The sequence below is a fragment of the Silurus aristotelis genome (assembly GCF_946808225.1).
Source record: "Silurus aristotelis genome assembly, chromosome: 24".
Classification (NCBI taxonomy): domain Eukaryota; kingdom Metazoa; phylum Chordata; class Actinopteri; order Siluriformes; family Siluridae; genus Silurus; species Silurus aristotelis.
The window spans coordinates 10287107-10306989 of record NC_139597.1 but is presented as its reverse complement, the minus strand read 5'-3'; the positions used below and the strand labels follow the sequence as shown (position 1 = coordinate 10306989).

The 19883-nt window shown below is 38.6% G+C and overlaps 3 protein-coding genes across 3 annotated transcripts in view; all 3 read left to right on the top strand.

Moving 5' to 3' along the window:
- The first annotated feature begins 566 nt into the window (after positions 1 to 566).
- Positions 567 to 3445, top strand: LOC310719186 (apoptosis facilitator Bcl-2-like protein 14). The gene is made up of 6 exons (XM_083528649.1): positions 567 to 669; positions 1898 to 2157; positions 2345 to 2443; positions 2548 to 2606; positions 2866 to 3135; positions 3298 to 3445. Exons 1-6 carry the CDS (start codon positions 641 to 643, stop codon positions 3343 to 3345), a joined length of 765 nt encoding a protein of 254 aa, XP_083384775.1. The 5' UTR covers positions 567 to 640; the 3' UTR covers positions 3346 to 3445.
- A 10483-nt stretch (positions 3446 to 13928) lies between these two features.
- On the top strand, positions 13929 to 15509 carry LOC310719202 (apoptosis facilitator Bcl-2-like protein 14). Its single transcript, XM_083528670.1, has 4 exons — positions 13929 to 14206; positions 14311 to 14369; positions 14460 to 14729; positions 14889 to 15509. Exons 1-4 carry the CDS (start codon positions 14086 to 14088, stop codon positions 14934 to 14936), a joined length of 498 nt encoding a protein of 165 aa, XP_083384796.1. The 5' UTR covers positions 13929 to 14085; the 3' UTR covers positions 14937 to 15509.
- Positions 15510 to 18830: 3321 nt separating this feature from the next.
- Positions 18831 to 19883, top strand: part of rassf3 (Ras association domain family member 3) — a 44558-nt gene continuing 43505 nt past the window's right edge. Inside the window, exon 1 of the mRNA XM_083528616.1 lies at positions 18831 to 19413. Within this exon, the coding sequence (XP_083384742.1) occupies positions 19140 to 19413 (274 nt within the window). The 5' untranslated portion in view covers positions 18831 to 19139. The remainder of the gene's footprint in view (positions 19414 to 19883) is intronic.

The window sequence follows — 19883 nt, the reverse complement described above, 5'->3', positions numbered from 1 at the left end:
ATTAACACCAGCCAGCTCTAGAGTAGGGAACACTGTAAATTCAACACTTCAACAACAGGTTTTGCTGAGTATTATTTTATTATTGTTTTGAATGCATCGATGTTGCGCACGCACGCGCACGCACTCACGCACGCGCGCACGCACACGACTATAGCCAAGACTTGATAAATCTAATTTGACTATGTAAATCCTTCCGAGGACATCCCTAGAGTTTCGATAATTGTTAGTATTTGGTTCTTTTAGTCAGTGCTTAAGGCTATTGATTACTGATCAAAGGGGGGGGGGGGGGGTGTTGTTGTTCCTAAAAATTTCCCCAAAAAACTGGGATATGTTGAAAACACTGTGATTATCACTATCAGTGAGTATCACTCTGCTGAAATCTATACGTGACAAATACAAGTTTTTAACTTTTATTTTAAATAATGTTTAAATAAACCCATTAAATGACTATTAATAGGTAAAAAAAAAATTAAAAAAAAATTGCAATGTTTTCTTTACCGAAACAGTATCGTACAAAGTGAAAGTGAACTTTCTGATGTCATTAGGCTCCACCCCTCAAAGCGCATCAGCCAATCACAGGTTCTCGACTGTGTAACTATTTATACACGTACTGTATCTTCAGAACTTTAGCCACTTAGCAATGGCGAACGGATCAGACGGACAAACTGTGTAAGTAGTGTTATTTTACATTATATATCATTCATATACAGTGTATGTACACACTATTTATATCTATCGGATACTTTTGTAGTGTCTCTGTTCAGTGTGGGGAGAAACAGAAGTAAAAGTCAGAAGAAGCAGTTTGTCACTATCCAAGTTTTTATTTAGTTTTTAACATTTCGATCAGGATACTGTTCAGTGTTCTTTGGATAAATACTGTGGAAATGTACAGTATTCAGAACTAAAGTGGTGTTTGTGTGTGACTCATGGGGTAATAAACAATAGGGTTTGTTTGTTTGTATGTGGTGTCCTATCAAGGAAAGTGTAATATCACAGAGAATGTGTTTGCTTGTTTGTTATTTAAGTGTGTAGATAATGTATAGAGCTACTGATCTAAAGTGTAATTGAGGCTTTCTTCTTAGAGATCACACTGTTTTAGAGAGAGAGAGAGACATGCCCGGACATATATACACACACACACACACACACACACACACACACACACACACACACACACACACACACACTAGAAAAGTCACATATAAAAACGAGCACTACATAGAAGTCAATCAATTAATCAATCAATCAGTCAATCAAATCAGAGAGACATATTGAGGTCGAAAACACCTTGATATTTATATATAGTTAAAACACTCACATAATGACAGGATGAATAATGATTTTTTTAAGGGTTCTGCTTTCCAGTCAAAGAGATCAGGGGACATTTTTAACCCCATTCTTAAGAAGTTGTCTCAGGGTGGAAATGCGGTGTTCTGAATCAGTTCTGACACCCAGGTGACATTTTTCCTAGAAGTTGCTGATTTCCTGCAGATGTTGTGCCTTACAACAGTACCTAAATGTCAGCTAGCTACTTTTGTTTACTCTTTCTTTCTTTCTTTCTTTCTTTCTTTCTTTCTTTCTTTCTTTCTTTCTTTCTTTCTTTCTTTTTTTCTTTCTTTCTTTCTTTCTTTCTTTCTTTCTTAATTTGACTGTTAGGGCATTTTTCCTTTAAGGAAATTCTGGTATATCATTGGCAAACATTAAATACAACCAAATACAAAAACATAAATCATTTGCTTCCTGATTTGTTTCAACAGATAAATCAAATGTTGATTAAACATATACAAGAAGTTGTTAATTCTTTGTACAGACTTTCAGCTATTTTCTTAATGTTAAGTAGTGAATGATGTCTTGTGTTTAAACACTTTTGGTTTTTGGTGTCTTTTTCTACTACCAGGGACCAGGCAGAACAGCTTGCACTGTTGTTTCCCAAGGACAGTATAGAGTACAAACTTCTACTGAGGTACACGCAGAAGAAAACTCACAGTCAACCCCCACAGAGCAACGGTGTGGAAGAGACGAAGACTGGTTCGCCTACAAAACTTAGGGGCTGCAATAAACAAAAAAAAAGTAAGAAGTTTCATCTTCTGAAGTTCTTCAGCGGCATTCAACCCTCAGAAAAAAAACCTGTCAGACAGCAGGCATCTACATGTCCAGGTAAGTATCAGAATGCAACACTCCAAAGACTTATTGATGCAGTGACCTTTACTGAACAACTAACAACTTCTATTTGGTCCTGGGAATAAAATTAAGTACAAAGTGTGTAGTGAAGAGTCATGATGCTTTAAATTGCCTCATAAACATGGCTTGCTAAATAATCACATGTTGCTCTTTAATCCTGCAGGTCCACACCAGGGAGAAGTAGAACAGATTGTCAACAGGTTGACTGAGATCACAGATCATGTTCATTTCATATCATCGGATATAGAAACTGATAGTGACGGTGAGAATTTCTCTTCTGAATTACTGTGTTTCACTTCTCGGAGGGTGTGTTAAAGTAGTTATGTGTGTTAGTAGGATGTCTGATCTTTTATTTTGTGTTTGCAGATGTTGTGGAGAGATTAGTGGAGCTGATTAGGGAACATGGAGATAAACTTAACGAGAAAGTAAGTCAAATTAATTCCCTTACTTTGATTGATCATCAGATGGCCATTAATGTTTTAAATAAATCTGTTATGTAAATTTAATTAATGAATGTAAATAATTAAGTGTGAGGAACAATACCAGGATAAAACGTTGTAAAGTAATATAATAGGATAGTTGTTGCAGCAATTCCTAAAAGGAAAAGAATATTTTTTTTAATCTATAAACCTTTTCCCAGCTTTGATGTTTGTTTATTAACAACTCTTTAACTCCTGTCTGTAGATCGAAAGGGACCACATGCTTAGGAAAAATCTGCAGGACTGTTTTTCATACACCTTCTTCAAGCAGGTGACTCAGATGTTTATGAGTAGACTGAGTCCAGAAGAACATCCTACTACACAGAGCCCTGAGCAGGCTAAAATCGCACTCACCTGTGAGCTGACCAGCCGCCTAAACACCATGGACTGCCTTCCCATGAACCGAGCGCTGGGCTTCGGTGCTAAATACCTGCAGGACTATTTCACACCCTGGGTCATCGAACAAGGCGGCTACGTAAGTGCATTACAATTTACTTCCAAACCAACTTACTTGTGTTTTTCCTCATTTGTTTTGTTCGCTTTAAATAAATGTTTTGCATCGTTTATCATCAAACAAAAAGTAAATAATAAATATTACAAGTTCACCTATTTATTTATTTTTTTTTTCACTTTTCAGGAAAAAGTTTTCTGCACACCCGTTGATGAGGACGAAGAGGTTCATTAAGATTTTTCTTGAAATTCTGTGTTCAGTAAATGTTTTTCTTAAGAAACCAAAGCTGCTATGAAAATGTTTTATTTTTTTGTATTTGTTTTATTTTGTATGCGTGAAAATGTATATTTTTGTTGTGACAATAAAATAAAGCCATATAAAAGCTTAAGATAATAAATAATCGATAAGATGCTAAAAGATAAAAAAACAACTTCTTTGAATATATACTGCACAGTTTTGCATTAAATACATTATACTGTATGGTTTGCATTGCACCGATATATATACTGTTCAAGTTTTTGCATTAAATACTGTATACTGTATATTTTTTTATTCCACCCAGAGAGGCTTTTCTACATGTCTTTTCTAAAATTCTGTTTCTTTCTGGTAACGTTCGGGTCCTTTTTAGATTTACTGGGTGGAGGAAAGTGTATAAAATGATTTAAAAAATTTAATTAAATAAAAACTGTTCTACACATAAAAGTTTATTCACTGATTACTGTCACTCAAATAATTGATGTAGTGCTACCAGTTATAAAGCCAGAATCTACTGCTTTATGTTTTAGGAAATAGGATTTCTTTTATTTGAAGTATCAATGATCAGGATCAATGTATGTAACCATGTTGTGAAAATGACACTGATTTTTAAGAGTTACATTTACACTTATAATAATAATAATAATAATTACAAAAAAACATTAAACAACAACCTACATTTAAAAAAAAAGCTGAATCAGGCTTTTTAAATAAAATACATTTGGACACTGGGAGTGAAGAGCATCTCCCGCCTTCACTTTAATATAGCCAGTGATTCACAGCTTTCAGAATACACTAAGTCCACTTTATTAGGAACTCCTTCAAAACTGCTAATTCAAGCTATTATATAATCAGCCAGTCACATGACATCAGAATACACAACATGTCAAATCCTGTGGTGGACTACAACAGGTACAATAGCAGAGCACATTATTCTCTCCTGTTAGCCAAGTACAGGAAACTGAATCAGCCGTGAGCATCAAAACCGGACTGTTATAGAAAACCAGCCCAGTCTCACAGAATTTCAGAATAGTCACGAAATATAATCTATTGATTTGTGATAATAGACATGAATTTCCCTCTTTTTTTGTGTCACTGAGGACGACTTTCTATGTAACGTATTTTAATAGGAAGCATTTATAGGTTTCCTCTACACACTTGCTTTCACCCAAATGAGGATGGGTTCCCTTTTGAGTCTGGTTCCTCTCAAGGTTTCTTCCTCATAACATCTAAGGGAGTTTTTCCTTGCCACAGTCACCATGGCTGCTCATCAGGGATAAATGCACACCATTCACCTTAACTCTTAAAATTCTGTAAAGCTGCTTTGAGACAATGTCTGTTGTGAAAGGCGCTATAGAAATAAACTTGAATTGACTGGACTGTATTGTTTTTTCCTTGTTTTTGATTTTTGGATCTTCAAGCACTATTATTCAATATTTGAGCATTTTTTTTATTTTATCCTTGTTTTTATTGGTTTATATTGGGTAAGCGACTCGCTATTATAAACCATTGTCAGTGGTTCCTTCCAGTCAAAATACAGTAAATAAAAAAAAAAAAAAGCCTTATTCCCTGATACAAATTTTTAAAAAGATTACCTTTGGCATTTTTGTCCGCATTACCCATGATCTTTTGCCTCCGTTGCTATGGAAAAAGGAGAAGACGGAGGCAGTCATGCTGAGTGACACGAAAAAATAGGGAAATTCGTGTCCATGAACACGAATCTATAGATTGAAATATATAATTATTTATAATCATTTGTTTGTTTGTTATTTCAGTCTTAAGCAGGATCATAAACTGAGATCTTTTCAGAGAACAGACAGAACAGTTTACACAGTTGTTTCCCAGAAACAGAAGAAGAAACACTTGAAACACACAATGAAGCAGTGTGTGGGTTTTCATAGACTAAAAACCCACAAGAAGTCAGACATCTTTGACTCATCAACAGATAAAATGTTACTGAGGTTGGGAATTTCTTACCTGATTTACTGTATTTTACTTCAATCACGGAAAGAAAACTTAAAGAAGACATGAATCCTGTGCTGAAGTGAAGCTATCCTGATAAAGTGATTAGTTAAAATTCAAGTACACTACTACTGAACTTTTAAACAACATCACTAACTCTGTTCTGGGGTGCTGAATCATGGCTCTGACCCCAGCTTTCTAACAAGCTATGGTATGAGAAGAAAATTCTTTCACAGTGCTGTAATGCATAGGTGATTTTTCTTCTGAAAGCTGCATATTAAAGAAATTATAGATAATTGTAGATCAGAGGAATAGTTACAGTTACTTCCTCTTTTCCCCCTTCCTGGTGGCTTCATCCTCAGCATTCTTCTACCGGTGTCCCTCCTCTACACATGTCAAAACCAGCTCAATCGGGCCTCTTTTACTTTGTCCCCAAAGCATCCTACATGCGCTGTCCCTCCACAGTCCTATAAACTTTCCCTTTTACGCTTCAGCAGATATTCTTTTATCACAAATCACTCCTGTCACTCTTCTTCACCCACTCCACCCTGCCTGCACACTTTTCTTTACTTTTCTAACACACTCTCCCTTACTTTGCACTGTTGACCCCAGGTACCTGAACCCCTTCACGTTCTCCACCTATTCTCCCTTTAGCCAGACCACTCCATTGCCCTCCCTCTCATTCACACACATGTACTCTGTCTTACTCCTACTGACTTTCATTCCCCTTCTCTCCAGCACATACCTCCACCTCTCCAGGCTCTTCTTAACCTGCTCCCTACTCTCATCACAAATCACGATATCATCGGCAAACATCATAGTCCATGAAGACTCCTGCCTGACCTTGTCCGTCAACATGTTCATCACCACTGCAAACAGGAAATGGCTCAGAACCAATCCTTGATGCAGTCCAACCTCCAACTTGAACCACTGCACACTTCACTGCTGTCACACTGTTCTCATACATGTCCTTCCCCACCCTCACATACTTCTCTGCCACACATGACTTTCTCATACAGTACCACAACTCCTCTCTCAGCACCCCGTTGTACGCATTTTTCGAAATTTACAAACACACAATGCAACTCCTTCTGACCTTCTCTATACTTTAATATTCTCAAGGCAAATATTGCATCTGTGGTGCTCTTCCTCGGCATCACAGATGGTCACCTCTTCTCTCAGCCTGGCTTCCACTTCTTTCCAATAACTTCATTGTGTGACTGATCAACTCCTCTGTAGTTACTGCAGGTCTGCACATCTCCCTTATTCTTAAAAATCGGTACCAGCACACTCCTTCTCCATTCCTCAGGTATTCTCTTACCTTCCAAAATTTTGTTGAACAATCTAGTTAAAAACTCCACTGCCATCTCTCCTGAACATCTCCATGTTTCTACCGGTATGTTAACTGGTCCTCCCGAATTTCAACTCTTCATTCTCTTAATCGCTGCTCTTACTTCCTCCTTACTAATCCTATCGATTTCCTGCTTCACCATCTCTTTCTTATTTTTCTTGTTCATCAGCTGCTCAAAATACTCCCACCAACTTCTCGAAACTCCTCAATAGTCATCACATTTCCATCGCCATCGTTTATTGCTTTAACTTGCAGCACATCCTTCCCAGCTCGGTCCCTCTGCCTAGCCAATCGCTACAAATCCCTTTCTCCTTCTTTAGTGTCCAATATCTCATACAGCTCCTCATATGCCTTTTCCTTTGCTTTAGCCACATCCCTCTTCACCTGCTGCCACATCTCCTTGTATACCTGCTTACTTTTCTCATATCTCTCTGCCAATGCCAATTCTGTTTTGCCAACCTCTTTCTCTTTATCCATTCCTGTACTTCCTCATTCTACCACCAGACTCTTTGTCCTACTTTCTATTTCCAAAGGTCACACTAAGTACCTTTCTTGTTGTTTCCCTTATCACTTCTGCACTGTCCCCTGCCAACACTTTACAGTCTCAAATCTCCTTCAGGTTGCATCTCCCACATAGAATATATTCCACCTGTGTGCACCTTTCTCCACTCTTGTACATCACCCAATGCTACTCCTTCTTTTTAAAAATAAGTATTTACTACTGCCATTTCCATCCTCCTAGCAAAATCTACCACTATCTGCCCTTCCAGATTCGTCTCCCTAAGACCATACCTAAACATCACCTCCTCATCACCTCTGTTCCCTTCAACAACATGGCCATTAAAGTCCGCCCCAATCACGAATCTTTCTTTCCTAAGTACACTCTACACCACTTCATCTAACTCACTCCAGAATTTTTCCTTCCCCTCCATCTCACAGCTCACTTGTGGAGCATAAGCACTGATGACTTTTATTATCACCCATTCAACTTCCAGCTTCACGTTCCTCACTCTATCAGATAGTTCACCTTCACTACACTCTAACTGTACTCTACCTTCAGGATACACCATTTCTCTTTCCATCCACACCATGATAGAACAGTTTAAACCAACCTCCAATGTTCCTGGTCTTACTCACATTCCACTTGGTCAACTAAACACACAACATATCTACCCTTCTCCGCTCCATCATATCAGATATCTCTCTCCCTTTATGTCATATTAACAACATTTAAATTACCAACCCAAATCTCCACTCTCCTCTACTTCTTCTGTCCTTGCTGTCTCTGTAGACATCTTCCTCCTCTCCTCCTCCTCCTTAGCACAATTTCCACCGGTACCCTGTTGGCTAACAATACCTATGGCGGTCGTTGGTAACCCGGGCCTCAGCGGTTCCGGTATGAAATTCTGATTCATGATCCGCATATTTGAATTGGCACATTTTTTTTATGCTGGATGCCCTTCCTAACGCAACCCTCCCCGTTTATCCGGGCTTGAGACCGGCACTAAGAGTGCACTGGCTGGGCTGTTCTAATACAGACATGATTTTGTGCATTTAATAGTTATTGTGCATTTCACATAAAGAGGAGAAATACAGACCTGATTATGTAAAATGCACAATAACCATTTAATGCACAAAGTAATGTCAAAATATTTGTATAAACACTTTTACCCAGTTTGTGGATGAATCTGTGCAAATTGTTTTCTGAATTATGCAGACATTGTACTGCTTACTGTAGAAAGGTGAAATTGGAAAAGTTTTAATGGATTTCACCAACTTCCCTTGTTTTACAAAATAATGTAAATAATAATGTAACTAAAAGGGGTTTAAATGAATGCTAGATAGAACGTTTTCAACATATAAGTATATATTGATTTTGTGACATTTCTAAGACAAGACTATTCAGGACAAACAAACGAGAGTAACAATACACACGAGAGGAAAATGAAAGAGTCGTAGCCCTAACAGGCTAACAACTATCGGACCGCTAATGGTGTCCTTTATAAAGAATTCACATAGTCGAATGATGCCTGTCATGCGGAGATATGGAGGCGGAAGCTGAAATACAAGCAAACAGAGTTAATTTACAAAAAGGCAAAGCCAACACATATACACGCTGTGAAGCGGATTATCCGGTGGTGCTGATTCCTGACACCGCCACTGCTAAACACGACACTCAGTGGAAAACGCAGAGACCTGTGATTCTGTTTGTGATTTTGTTTGTGATTCTGTTTGTGATTCTGTTTGTGATTCCGTTTGTGATTTTGTTTGTGATTCTGTTTGTGATTTTGTTTGTAATTCTGTTTGTGATTCTGTTTGTGATTTCGTTAAAAACGCTGAGTCACTGAGCCATGGATTATGCCATTGTGGTTATATGGGGGTGTTTAATGTCTGATTTCACATAGAACTCGCAAAATGTTAATATACAGCTTATTGTTATAGTGGTGTAAATAAAAACTGGAAAAAAAAGTAGCTTTTAATAAATATATTTTTTAATTTGCATGAATAAATTAAAGCACCCTGTGGCAGATTTAAGTTTCACTTAGTATGATTGGTGACTAACACTCAGCATCTCAGGGGCAGGGATTTAAGTATTGACACTGTCTCGGAGATTCTAATAAAGTATATTCTGTTCTAATAGAATTATCTACATTACTATCTACATCCCCCCCCCCCGGTCTTGTTTACCGTAACTACACATTACTGAATCATTCACACATGTGGTTTTCTACGGAAGCGCATTGCATTCACAAAAACACAAAAACAAAAAAACAAAAACAATCGCATTGCATTCACAAAAAAAAAAAAAAAAAAGAAAAACAAAAGAAAAGAAAAACAAAAGAATGTTTGTAGCGCATAACACCTGATCTGCATTTTTAAGCTCGGAACTGCCTCATTGCACAACCATGGAGATGTTCCTATAAAGGAAAGTGTAATATCACAGAGAATTTGTTTGCTTGTTTGTTAATTAAGTGTGCAGAAAATTTATAGAGTTATTGAACTAAAGTGTAATTTTAGTTAGAAGGTTTTCTTCTTAGAAAGCACAGAGAGAGATCAGGACATGTGACATTTACACACAGTCTCTCTCACACACACACACACACACACACACACACACACACACACACACACACACACACACACACACACACACACACACACACACACACACACACACACTTCCGAAAGGAAACACAGACATGTTTTATACAACCACATCCACTACACAAAAAAAAGAATTTGACTTCATGTGGTTTATAAGGGAATATAGCAATGTTATAGAGTCACTCTTTTTGAAGTCACATATAAAAATAAAAACCAGCACTACATAGAAGTCAATCAATCAATCAATGTCTAAAAAAGCCCACATTATCCATTTTTTCACTTTTTTATAATTTAATTTTTCAGACAGGATCTCTGTGATCGAACAGAGAGACATATCGAGGTAAAATACACATTGATTTTTATATATAGTTATTCCACACACATAATGACAGGAGGAATAATGATTTTGTAAGGGTTCTGCTTTCCAGTCAAAGAGATCAGGGGACATTTTTAACCCATTCTTAAGAAGTTGTCTCAGGGTGGGAATGCGGTGTGATTTCTGACACCCAGGTGACAAAATCGTCGTGAGCATCAAAACTGGACTGTTATAGAAAACCAGCACAGTCTCAAAGAATTTAGTAATATCGTCACAAAATATAATCTATTGATCGCAAATCAGTCACTTTTACTGCAAATCACTCCTGACACTCTTCTCCACCCACTTCACCCTGCCTGCACTCTTTTCTTTACTTCTCTAACACACTCTCCATTACTTTGCACGGTTGACCCCAGGTACCTGAACTCCTCCACCTTCTCCACCTCTTTTCCCTGCAACCGGACCACTCCATGAAGAAACCTAAATCAGACAGTGAAGACGCAATGTGAGATTCAGTTTTTAATTTAGACTCTCAGGACGAACCTTTAAACGTGTTTAATAGTGCTGTAGATAGAAAAAAGTTTTTAAAAACCAACAATTAGCAAAAGAATGTATTAGTCGAAGAGTTTTGTCCGAACCTTAAACAGTTTATTCACGACATAAAACATTTTAGAAGAGGAGGAGCTTTTACAGACCAAGAAATGTTTAGACTGAAATAAACAGAAAATGAAGGTCAATAGGGAAAACTTAGATGAAGACTGATAGAGTGTGTGGTGTGTTTTACTTTACTATTTTAGTATTTGTTTGTTTTACTTTCATTTTAATAAACGGGATCCAATTTGCGAGTTTTAATAAAAATGGAGCAAGGGAACACGGAAAAGAGTAAAGCTCTATGAGCTCATTAAGCAGCAGCGCATTGATGTGGTTATGCTACAGGAAACCCACAGCGACATCAGTAACACTGCTGACTTTTTATGGTTTTAAGCACTCCCTCTGATTCACACACATGTACTCTGTCTTACTCCTACTGACTTTTTTCCCCCCTTCTCTTCAGCACGTACCTGCACCTCTCACGATCTTCTCAACCTGCTCCCTACTCTCTCTACAAATTACAATATCATCCACAAACATCATAGTCCACAGAGACTCCTGTCTGATCTCGTTCGTCAACCTGTCCATCACCGATGCAAACATTAAAGGGCTCAGAGCCGATCCTTAATGCAGTCCAACCTCCACTTTAAACCAGTCTGTCGTTCCTACTGCTCACTTCACTGTTGTCACACTGTTCTCATACATGTCCTGCACCACCATTACGTACTTCTCTGACACACCTGACTTCTTTATACAATACCACAATAGCACATAATGCATCTGTGGTGCTCTTCCTTAGCATGAAACCATACTGTTGCTCACAGATGGTCACTTCTTCTCTCAGCTTGGTTTCCACTATTTTTTTCCATAATTTCATGGTGTGACTGATCAACTTAATTCCCCTGTAGTTGCTGCCGGTCTGCACATCTGCCTTATTCTTAAAGATTGGTACCAGCACACTCCTTCTCCATACAACCTGGTTAAAAGCTCCACTGCCATCTCTCCTAAACATCTCCATGTTTCTACTGGTATGTCATCTGGTCCAACCGACTTTTGACTCTCCATCCTCTTAAACTCTGCCCTCACTTCCTCCTTACTAATCCTATCCACTTCCAGCTTTATCATCTCCACACCATCCAACCTTCTCTCTCTCTCTCATTTTCCTTGTTCAGCTGCTCAAAATACTTCCTCCATCTTCTCAACACACTCTCCTCACTAGTCAACACCTTTCCATCTCCATCCTTTATTTCTCTAACTTGCAGCAAATCCTTTCCAACTCGGTCCCTCTGCCTGGCCAATCGGTACAAATCCTTTTATTCTTCCTTAGTGTCCAACTTCTCATACAGCTCCTCATATGCCTTTCTCTTTGCTTTCGCCACATCCCTTTTCACCTGCTGCCGCATCTCCTTGTACTCCTGCCTACTTTTTTCATCACTCTGTCAATCTCAATTCTGTTTTGCCAACCTCTTTCTCCTTATGCTCTCCTGCTCTTCCTCATTCCACCACCACGTCTCCTTGTCTTCCTTTCTATTTCCAGATGTCACACCAAGTACCCTTGCAGTAGTTGCCCAATCATCCGGCACCTCTTCACCACCACCGAGCCCCTGTCTGACCTCTTCCCTAAATCTCACACTACAGTCTTCCTCCTTTAGTTTCCACCATCTTATTCTTTTTTCAGTCCTCACTCTGCTCCTCTTCTTCTTCACCTCCAAAACCATCCTACAGACCACCATCTGATGGTGTCTAGCTACACTGTCCCCCGCCAACACCTTACAGTCTCCAATCTCCTTCAGGTTGCATCTCCTGCATAGAAAATAGTCCACCTGTGTGCACCTTCCTCCACTCTTATACGTCACCATATGCTCCTCCTTCTTCTTAAAATAAGTGTCCTTACTCACTTTCCACTTGGTCTCTTGAACACACAACATTTTTTACTTTCTCCTCTCTATCATATCAACTATCTCTCTCCCTTTACCAGTCATACACATATAACATAACAAGTTACCTAAGAAGCGGGAATATGCTCAAATAGTATCACTGTGGTTGTATTTTCTTGTTTATCGTAACTACACATTACAGTAAGAGTGCTTGATGAATCATTCACACAACATGCGCACACTCAGTCTTCCTCCGCCCCAAACTATAAAACGTATATAATAGTTTCATGGTTTCAGTTTCACTTGTAAACTATTGGCACTTAGCAATGGCAAACGGAACACAAGACCAAACTGTGTAAGTAGTGTTACTTTACATCATATATCATTCATATACATTGTATACAGTATACACACTATTTATATCTATCAGATACTTTTGTAGTGTCTCTGTTTAGTGTGAGGAGAAACAGAAGTAAAAGTCAGAAGATGCAGTTTGTCACTAAAAACATCCAAGTTTTTACATAGTTTTTATCATTTCGATCAGGATACTGTTCAGTGTTCTATTGAATTGGTGTTTGTCTGTGTGACTCATGGGGTAAAAACCAACCCAGGACATGTGACAGTAGACAGTATCACACACACAGTCTCTCACACACACACACACACACACACACACACACACTTCCGAAACCCAGACATGTTTTATAAAACCACATCCACTACAAAAAAAAAAAAGTATTTGAGTTCATGCGGTTTATAAGCGAACTTTATAGCAATGTTATAGCGTCACTCTTATAAAAGTCACATAAAAAATGAAAACCAGCACTACATAAAAGTCAATCAATCAATTTCTAAAAAAAAGCCCATATTATCCATTTATTCACTTTTTTTATAGTTTCATTTTTCAGACAGGATCTCTGTGATCCCACAGAGAGACATATCGAGGTGAAATACACCTTGCTTTTTATATATAGTTATACATAGGAGAAATAATGATTTTGTAAGAGGTCTGCTTTCCATTTAAAGAGATCAGGGGATAGGTGTTGGAAACATAAGTGTTGAATGATGTCTTGTGTTTAAACACTTTTGGTTTTTGGTGTCTTTTTCTACTACCAGGGACCAGGCAGAACAGCTTGCACTGTTGTTTCCCAAGGACAGTATAGAGTACAAACTTCTACTGAGGTACACGCAGAAGAAAACTTACAGTCAACCCCCACAGAGCAACGGTGTGGAAGAGACGAAGACTGGTTCGCCTACAAAACTTAGGGGCCACAATAAACCAAACAAAAGTAAGAAGTTTCATCTTCTGAAGTTCTTCAGCTGCATTCAACCAGCAGAAAAAAAATTTCCAGGTAAGTATCAGAATGCAACACTCCAAAGACTTATTGATGCAGTGACCTTTACTGAACAACTAACAACTTCTATTTGGTCCTGGGAATAAAATTAAGTACAAAGTGTGTAGTGAAGAGTCATGATGCTTTAAATTGCCTCATAAACATGGCTTGCTAAATAATCACATGTTGCTCTTTAATCCTGCAGGTCCACACCAGGGAGAAGTAGAACAGATTGTCAACAGGTTGACTGAGATCACAGATCATGTTCATTTCATATCATCGGATATAGAAACTGATAGTGACGGTGAGAATTTCTCTTCTGAATTACTGTGTTTCACTTCTCGGAGGGTGTGTTAAAGTAGTTATGTGTGTTAGTAGGATGTCTGATCTTTTATTTTGTGTTTGCAGATGTTGTGGAGAGATTAGTGGAGCTGATTAGGGAACATGGAGATAAACTTAACGAGAAAGTAAGTCAAATTAATTCCTTTACTTTGATTGATCATCAGATCCCAGCTTTGATGTTTGTTTATTAACAACTCTTTAACTCCTGTCTGTAGATCGAAAGGGACCACATGCTTAGGAAAAATCTGCAGGACTGTTTTTCATACACCTTCTTCAAGCAGGTGACTCAGATGTTTATGAGTAGACTGAGTCCAGAAGAACATCCTACTACACAGAGCCCTGAGCAGGCTAAAATCGCACTCACCTGTGAGCTGACCAGCCGCCTAAACACCATGGACTGCCTTCCCATGAACCGAGCGCTGGGCTTCGGTGCTAAATACCTGCAGGACTATTTTACACCCTGGGTCATCGAACAAGGCGGCTACGTAAGTGCATTACAATTTACTTCCAAACCAACTTACTTGTGTTTTGCCTCATTTGCTTTGTTCGCTTTAAATAAATGTTTTGCATTGTTTATCATCAAACAAAAAGTAAATAATAAATATTACAAGTTCACCTATTTGATTTTTTTTTTCACTTTTCAGGAAAAAGTTTTCTGCACACCCGTTGATGAGGACGAAGAGGTTCATTAAGATTTTTCTTAAAATTCTGGGTTCAGAGTACTTGAAAGGGAAATCTTTTTTGTTTACATATTTAGTAAAGGAAGCAAAGCTGCTATAAAAATATTTTGGTTTTTTTTGTAGTTGTGTTTTTTTGTATGCTTTTTTTGTTATGTAAATATAAAATAGAATATTAAAAAACTTGAACATAAACAATCAATAATATGCTAAAAGAACTATTTGCCTATATATTGAATGTTTTAGCATTAAATACATCATACTGTATGTTTTTGTATTGCACCCAGATAGGCTTCTGTACATGGCAACTTTCGGGTCCTTTTTTGGAAGATTTACTGGGTGGAGAAAAGTGTATAATATAATAGCAATAAAAAAAATCTAAACTGTTATACACATAAAAGCTTATTTCCTCAAATTATTTATGTAGTGCTACCAGTTATAAAGCCAGTATCTACTGTGATCCTTTATGCGTTAGGAAATATTCATGGGATTTCTTTTATTTGAAGTATCAATGATCAGGATCAATGTATGTAACCAATTTGTGATACCACTATGAGCTTGAATAAAAAAGCAATTACCTCAGGAAAATGGCTCTGTTTTTCAATTGTGTTGTATTTTATGCTTATAATAATAATAATAATAATAATAATAATAATAATAATAATAATAATAATAATAATAATAATAAAAGACATTAAACAACAAATCAGCCTTTTTAATTCAAAAACGTTTAGATTCTTTTGCTCACAGGGGCAAACACTTTTTCACACCACTGTGTGTGTGTATATATATATATATATATATATATATATATATATATATATACATATACATACACACACACTGTATTCTTTCGGCTTCTCCCATTAGGGGGCGCCACAGCGGATCCTCCGCATGTTTGATTTGGCAGATATTTTCACGCTGGATGCCCTTTCTAACGCAACCCTCCCCATTTATCCGGACTTGGGACCGGCACTAACAGTGGCTGAGGTTGGTTCCCTGACTGGGGATCGAACCCGGGCCGCAGCGGTGAGAGTGCTGCATCCTAACCACTAGACCACCAGGGAACCTTTACACACACATACTGTATATTAGCTTAAAAGAGGCAGGGGGATATGGAGATGGATGATCTGCTGTGGCGACCCCTAATGGGAGAATCCTACTACTGATCTAGATACCGCGTTGAGTCTGGGTCATGGGATAGCTCACTAACTCCAGTTGCAACAGAAATCATATGAGCACAGACATGTTTCCAAAACTCGTGCTTTTTTATTATTCTTGGCAACAGCGTTACGGGTTAGTCAAAGAAACTTAGAAATGAGCATCAGAAAATAATGAGGACATATTCCTAGGTCTTGCACACATTCAGTAATATCGGAAAAATACGGCGGCAGGCTATACCCAAAATGCCGCTCTGCTCTTAAAGGAGCCACAACATATTTCACCCGTTACACCGTGTAACAGACACTGTCTTTCATTAAAGCCGGTGTAAAGTTCATTAGTTTCAGTGTAGATGGCTTAATTATGGTTAAAAAAAAATTTTTTTAATTCTGTGGGTGCGGCTTATATTTGGGTGCGCTTAATAGTCCGGAAATTACGGTAGTTAAAATTCAAGTACACTACTACTGAAAATGTAAACATCACTTACTCTGTTCTGGGGTGCTGCATCATGGCTCTAGCCCTGTGCTCTGACCCCAGCTTTCTATCACAGTGCTGTAATGCATAGGTGATTTTTTTCTTCTGAAAGCTGCATATTAAAGAAATAAAAGATAATTGTAGATCACAGGAATAGTTACAATTTAGTTTCTATTGCAACTATTTTTGTTCATTATGAGTGTAAGGAGTCTCCCTCCATCCCTGTAATATAGCCAGTCATTCACAGCTTCCAGAATACACTCTGTCCACTTTATTAGAAATGATTATTTTGAATAATCTGCTTGAACTAGTTTGGCTATTTTCCTCTGTCCTTTCTCATTAAAGATCATGGTGATCTGCAGGTACTTGCACCATTCTGTGTATACTGTGTGCAAGAAAGCAAGTTCAGCAGTTTCTAAAATATTCAAAACAGTCTGTCTGGCACCAACAGCCATGATAAGGTCAAAGTCACTGAGATTACACTTCTCGGTCACTTCTCATTGAGATTACAGGCCACATTTCGATGTATGATGTGAATTTTAACTAAAGCTCTTGCGGTGCATGATCTGGCTGATTAGATAATTGTATGCATGAGCAGGTGTACAAGTGTCCCTATAATCCAGTGGTGAGCAAACTACAGCCTGCGAGCCACATACGGCCTATCAAATATTTACAAAACTGTCCGGAAGTCCACATTCAGTTTGCCTTTTTTCCTGCAATACGCTGCGTTTTCAACTTATTCCACTAGAGGGCTCACTTTAAACACAACCTCTGCTAAAGTTGATTATCTCTAGAGACATACAGTATTTTCATTATTCACATTCGCCATTCATTCAAATCTTAATGAATGGACTAACAAAAAAAGACAAGTCAACAGTGAGTGCCGTATTTTTAATAAGGAGTGGACAGCTAAATACTTTTTCACCAACGTCTGATCAAATACATATGCCTTTGCAGTTTTCAGAGAATTAAATATCGGCTGCCACTTCCACAAACATGCTAACTACACAAGCAACCAGCCAGTGCAAGATAGAGTGACTACTGCTCAGAGATTAGAAGCGATTTTTTTCCTGACCGATCACTATCAAGGAGTCAAGGACCAAGGCAAGGTGGCCTTGAAATTAGCAAAGGTCAGCAACTTTTTCTCCAAAGGGAAGTTTTTGAAAGAATGCATGGTGGAGAAAGCAAGTCTATTTTGTCCAGAGAGCAAATGTTAATGTGCTGGCTGAAAAGGGTCACCAGCAACACTGTTCCCACTGAATAAAAGGTTTGCCCAGCCCTGAGCTCGGATATAAGAAGGAAATTATATACCTGTACTACAATGTGTCACGGACTGACCAGGCTTCAGGAACTGGGAGTAAAACAAGGTTGTCGTTTACTGCTCTGGGATAAACCAACACAAAAGAGTCAGACACAAAACTGCAGAAAATGACAAAATTAACTGAATCAAGCTTCACCCAAAGCGTGGTGGATTCTAATCCTGTTAGCCAATGATCATGAATCTGAGTCAGTACTAGGCACACAGAGACGAAAGACCATGCAACTTGAGTCTGTACAGAATGTGATCTAAGATTCCTGTTCTTTTCTGACAACAGTTTGAACAATGTTATTGTCTGAAGGTTCACTTTTTGAGATGCTTTTCTGCTCACCACAGCTGTAATGAGTAGCTGTTTAACCAACTTATAGTCTTCGCTTTCAGTTTGAACCAGTTTGGTTATTTTTCTCTGTCCTCTCCAATCAACATGATGTTTTGACATTCAGATCTTCAGCTCCTTGCACCATTCTGTGTAACACTCTTGAGACGGCTGTGCGTGAGAACGCGTGCCAGGTCAGCAGTATAAAGAGATTATAGATGATTGTAGATCACAGGAATAGTTACAGTTTAGTTTCTATTGCAACTATTTTGGTTCATTATGAGTGTAAGGAGTTTTCCCCCATCCCTGTAATACAGCCAGTCATTCACATCTTCCAGAATACACTCTGTCCACTTTATTAGAAATGATTATTTAGAATAATATGCTTAAACTCGTTTGGCTATTTTCCTCTGTCCCTTTTCATCAACATGGTGCACCATGCACCATTCTGTGTATACTGTGTGTAAGAAAGCAAGTTCAGCAGTTTCTAAAATATTCAAAACAGTCTGTCTGGCACCAACAGCCATGATATGGTCAAAGTCACTGAGATTACACTTGTTAGGGAGAATACAGAACACATTCCGATGATGTAAATGTTAACTGAAGCTCTTGCTGTGTCTCTGCATGATCTGGCTGATTGGATAATTGTATGCACGAGCGGTTGAACAGGTGTGCAGGTGTTCCTCTAAACCTATTGTGATTAGAGTCGAAACAAACTGTCATTAATAACATTGTTGTAGTGAATCATCATTAGATGAAAAACTAACGAGGGGTTTTATATATACACAAAACGCATTGTGGAAGCGCTTGACTAGTCTTGGTGTGTGGAAGTGTGAGGGCGTGCCTGCGCCTCTCCTTCTCTCCCCTCGCCTGTGCGCGCGCGCGCTCGCGCGCTCGGTGTGAATGGCGCAGGCTGGCTGAGAGAGAGAGAGAGAGAGCAGAAGGAGAAATGCGCAGGGCGAGAGGAGCGAGGAGAGCGCCGTCCCCTCGGGAGCCACACTCCGACAAGAAGCTCCTAGAAGCCAACGACCTGCTCAGATGCGCTGATGACGGAGGAGCGGCTCCACGCGCCAGGAAGAAGGGCTACAAACCTCCGGATGTGAGGAGCATATTCGGGGCGCAGGGAAGGAGAGGAAAAGGACACGAGTTCACAGAGGAAGCATCAGCAGGATGGTGTGATGTGTGCTGTGTCATCATATTGCAAGGAGGCCTGATGTGCACAGGTGAGGGGGGATATTAGGGAATAAAACCCTGGAAATCTTGTGAACTCCAAACCACATGATCTAGTTCTAATCAAGGTCTTGATGATCTGGATCAAGTGTGTTTGGACTAAAGATAGTTTAACCTTAAACTTTAATCTGTAAGTGTCTGGGAATCATGGCCACAAACAGAATAACATGTAAGGTGGCATGATGTAAATCCAGAACATCTGATTTCCTCACTTCCTATCATCTAAAAATATACATTCCTAGAGAAAAACTGAGATGAAGAACAATTATATCATAATAAGTAATGTTCTATGTTGTAGACATCGAGGATTGTGTATACCTTGGAACAGAGATTCCATTGATATGTCAGAACCCCCGAAAGAATCTTAAAGAAAACCGATTGACATTATTTTTACAGTGTGTGTACCAGATCCAAAAACAAAGCGTAGGTGACAGGTGTGCACGAAATACACTCACACACGGAC

Coding starts and splice junctions, on each gene's coding strand:
- LOC310719186 (XM_083528649.1), top strand. CDS start 641: ATGGCGAACGGATCAGACGGACAAACTGT. Junction 2,444..2,547: donor TATAGAAACTGATAGTGACG/GTGAGAATTTCT, acceptor TTGTGTTTGCAG/ATGTTGTGGAGAGATTAGTG. Junction 3,136..3,297: donor TCATCGAACAAGGCGGCTAC/GTAAGTGCATTA, acceptor TTCACTTTTCAG/GAAAAAGTTTTCTGCACACC.
- LOC310719202 (XM_083528670.1), top strand. CDS start 14,086: ATGTTGCTCTTTAATCCTGCAGGTCCACACCAGGGAGAAGTAGAACAG. Junction 14,207..14,310: donor TATAGAAACTGATAGTGACG/GTGAGAATTTCT, acceptor TTGTGTTTGCAG/ATGTTGTGGAGAGATTAGTG. Junction 14,370..14,459: donor GAGATAAACTTAACGAGAAA/GTAAGTCAAATT, acceptor TCCTGTCTGTAG/ATCGAAAGGGACCACATGCT.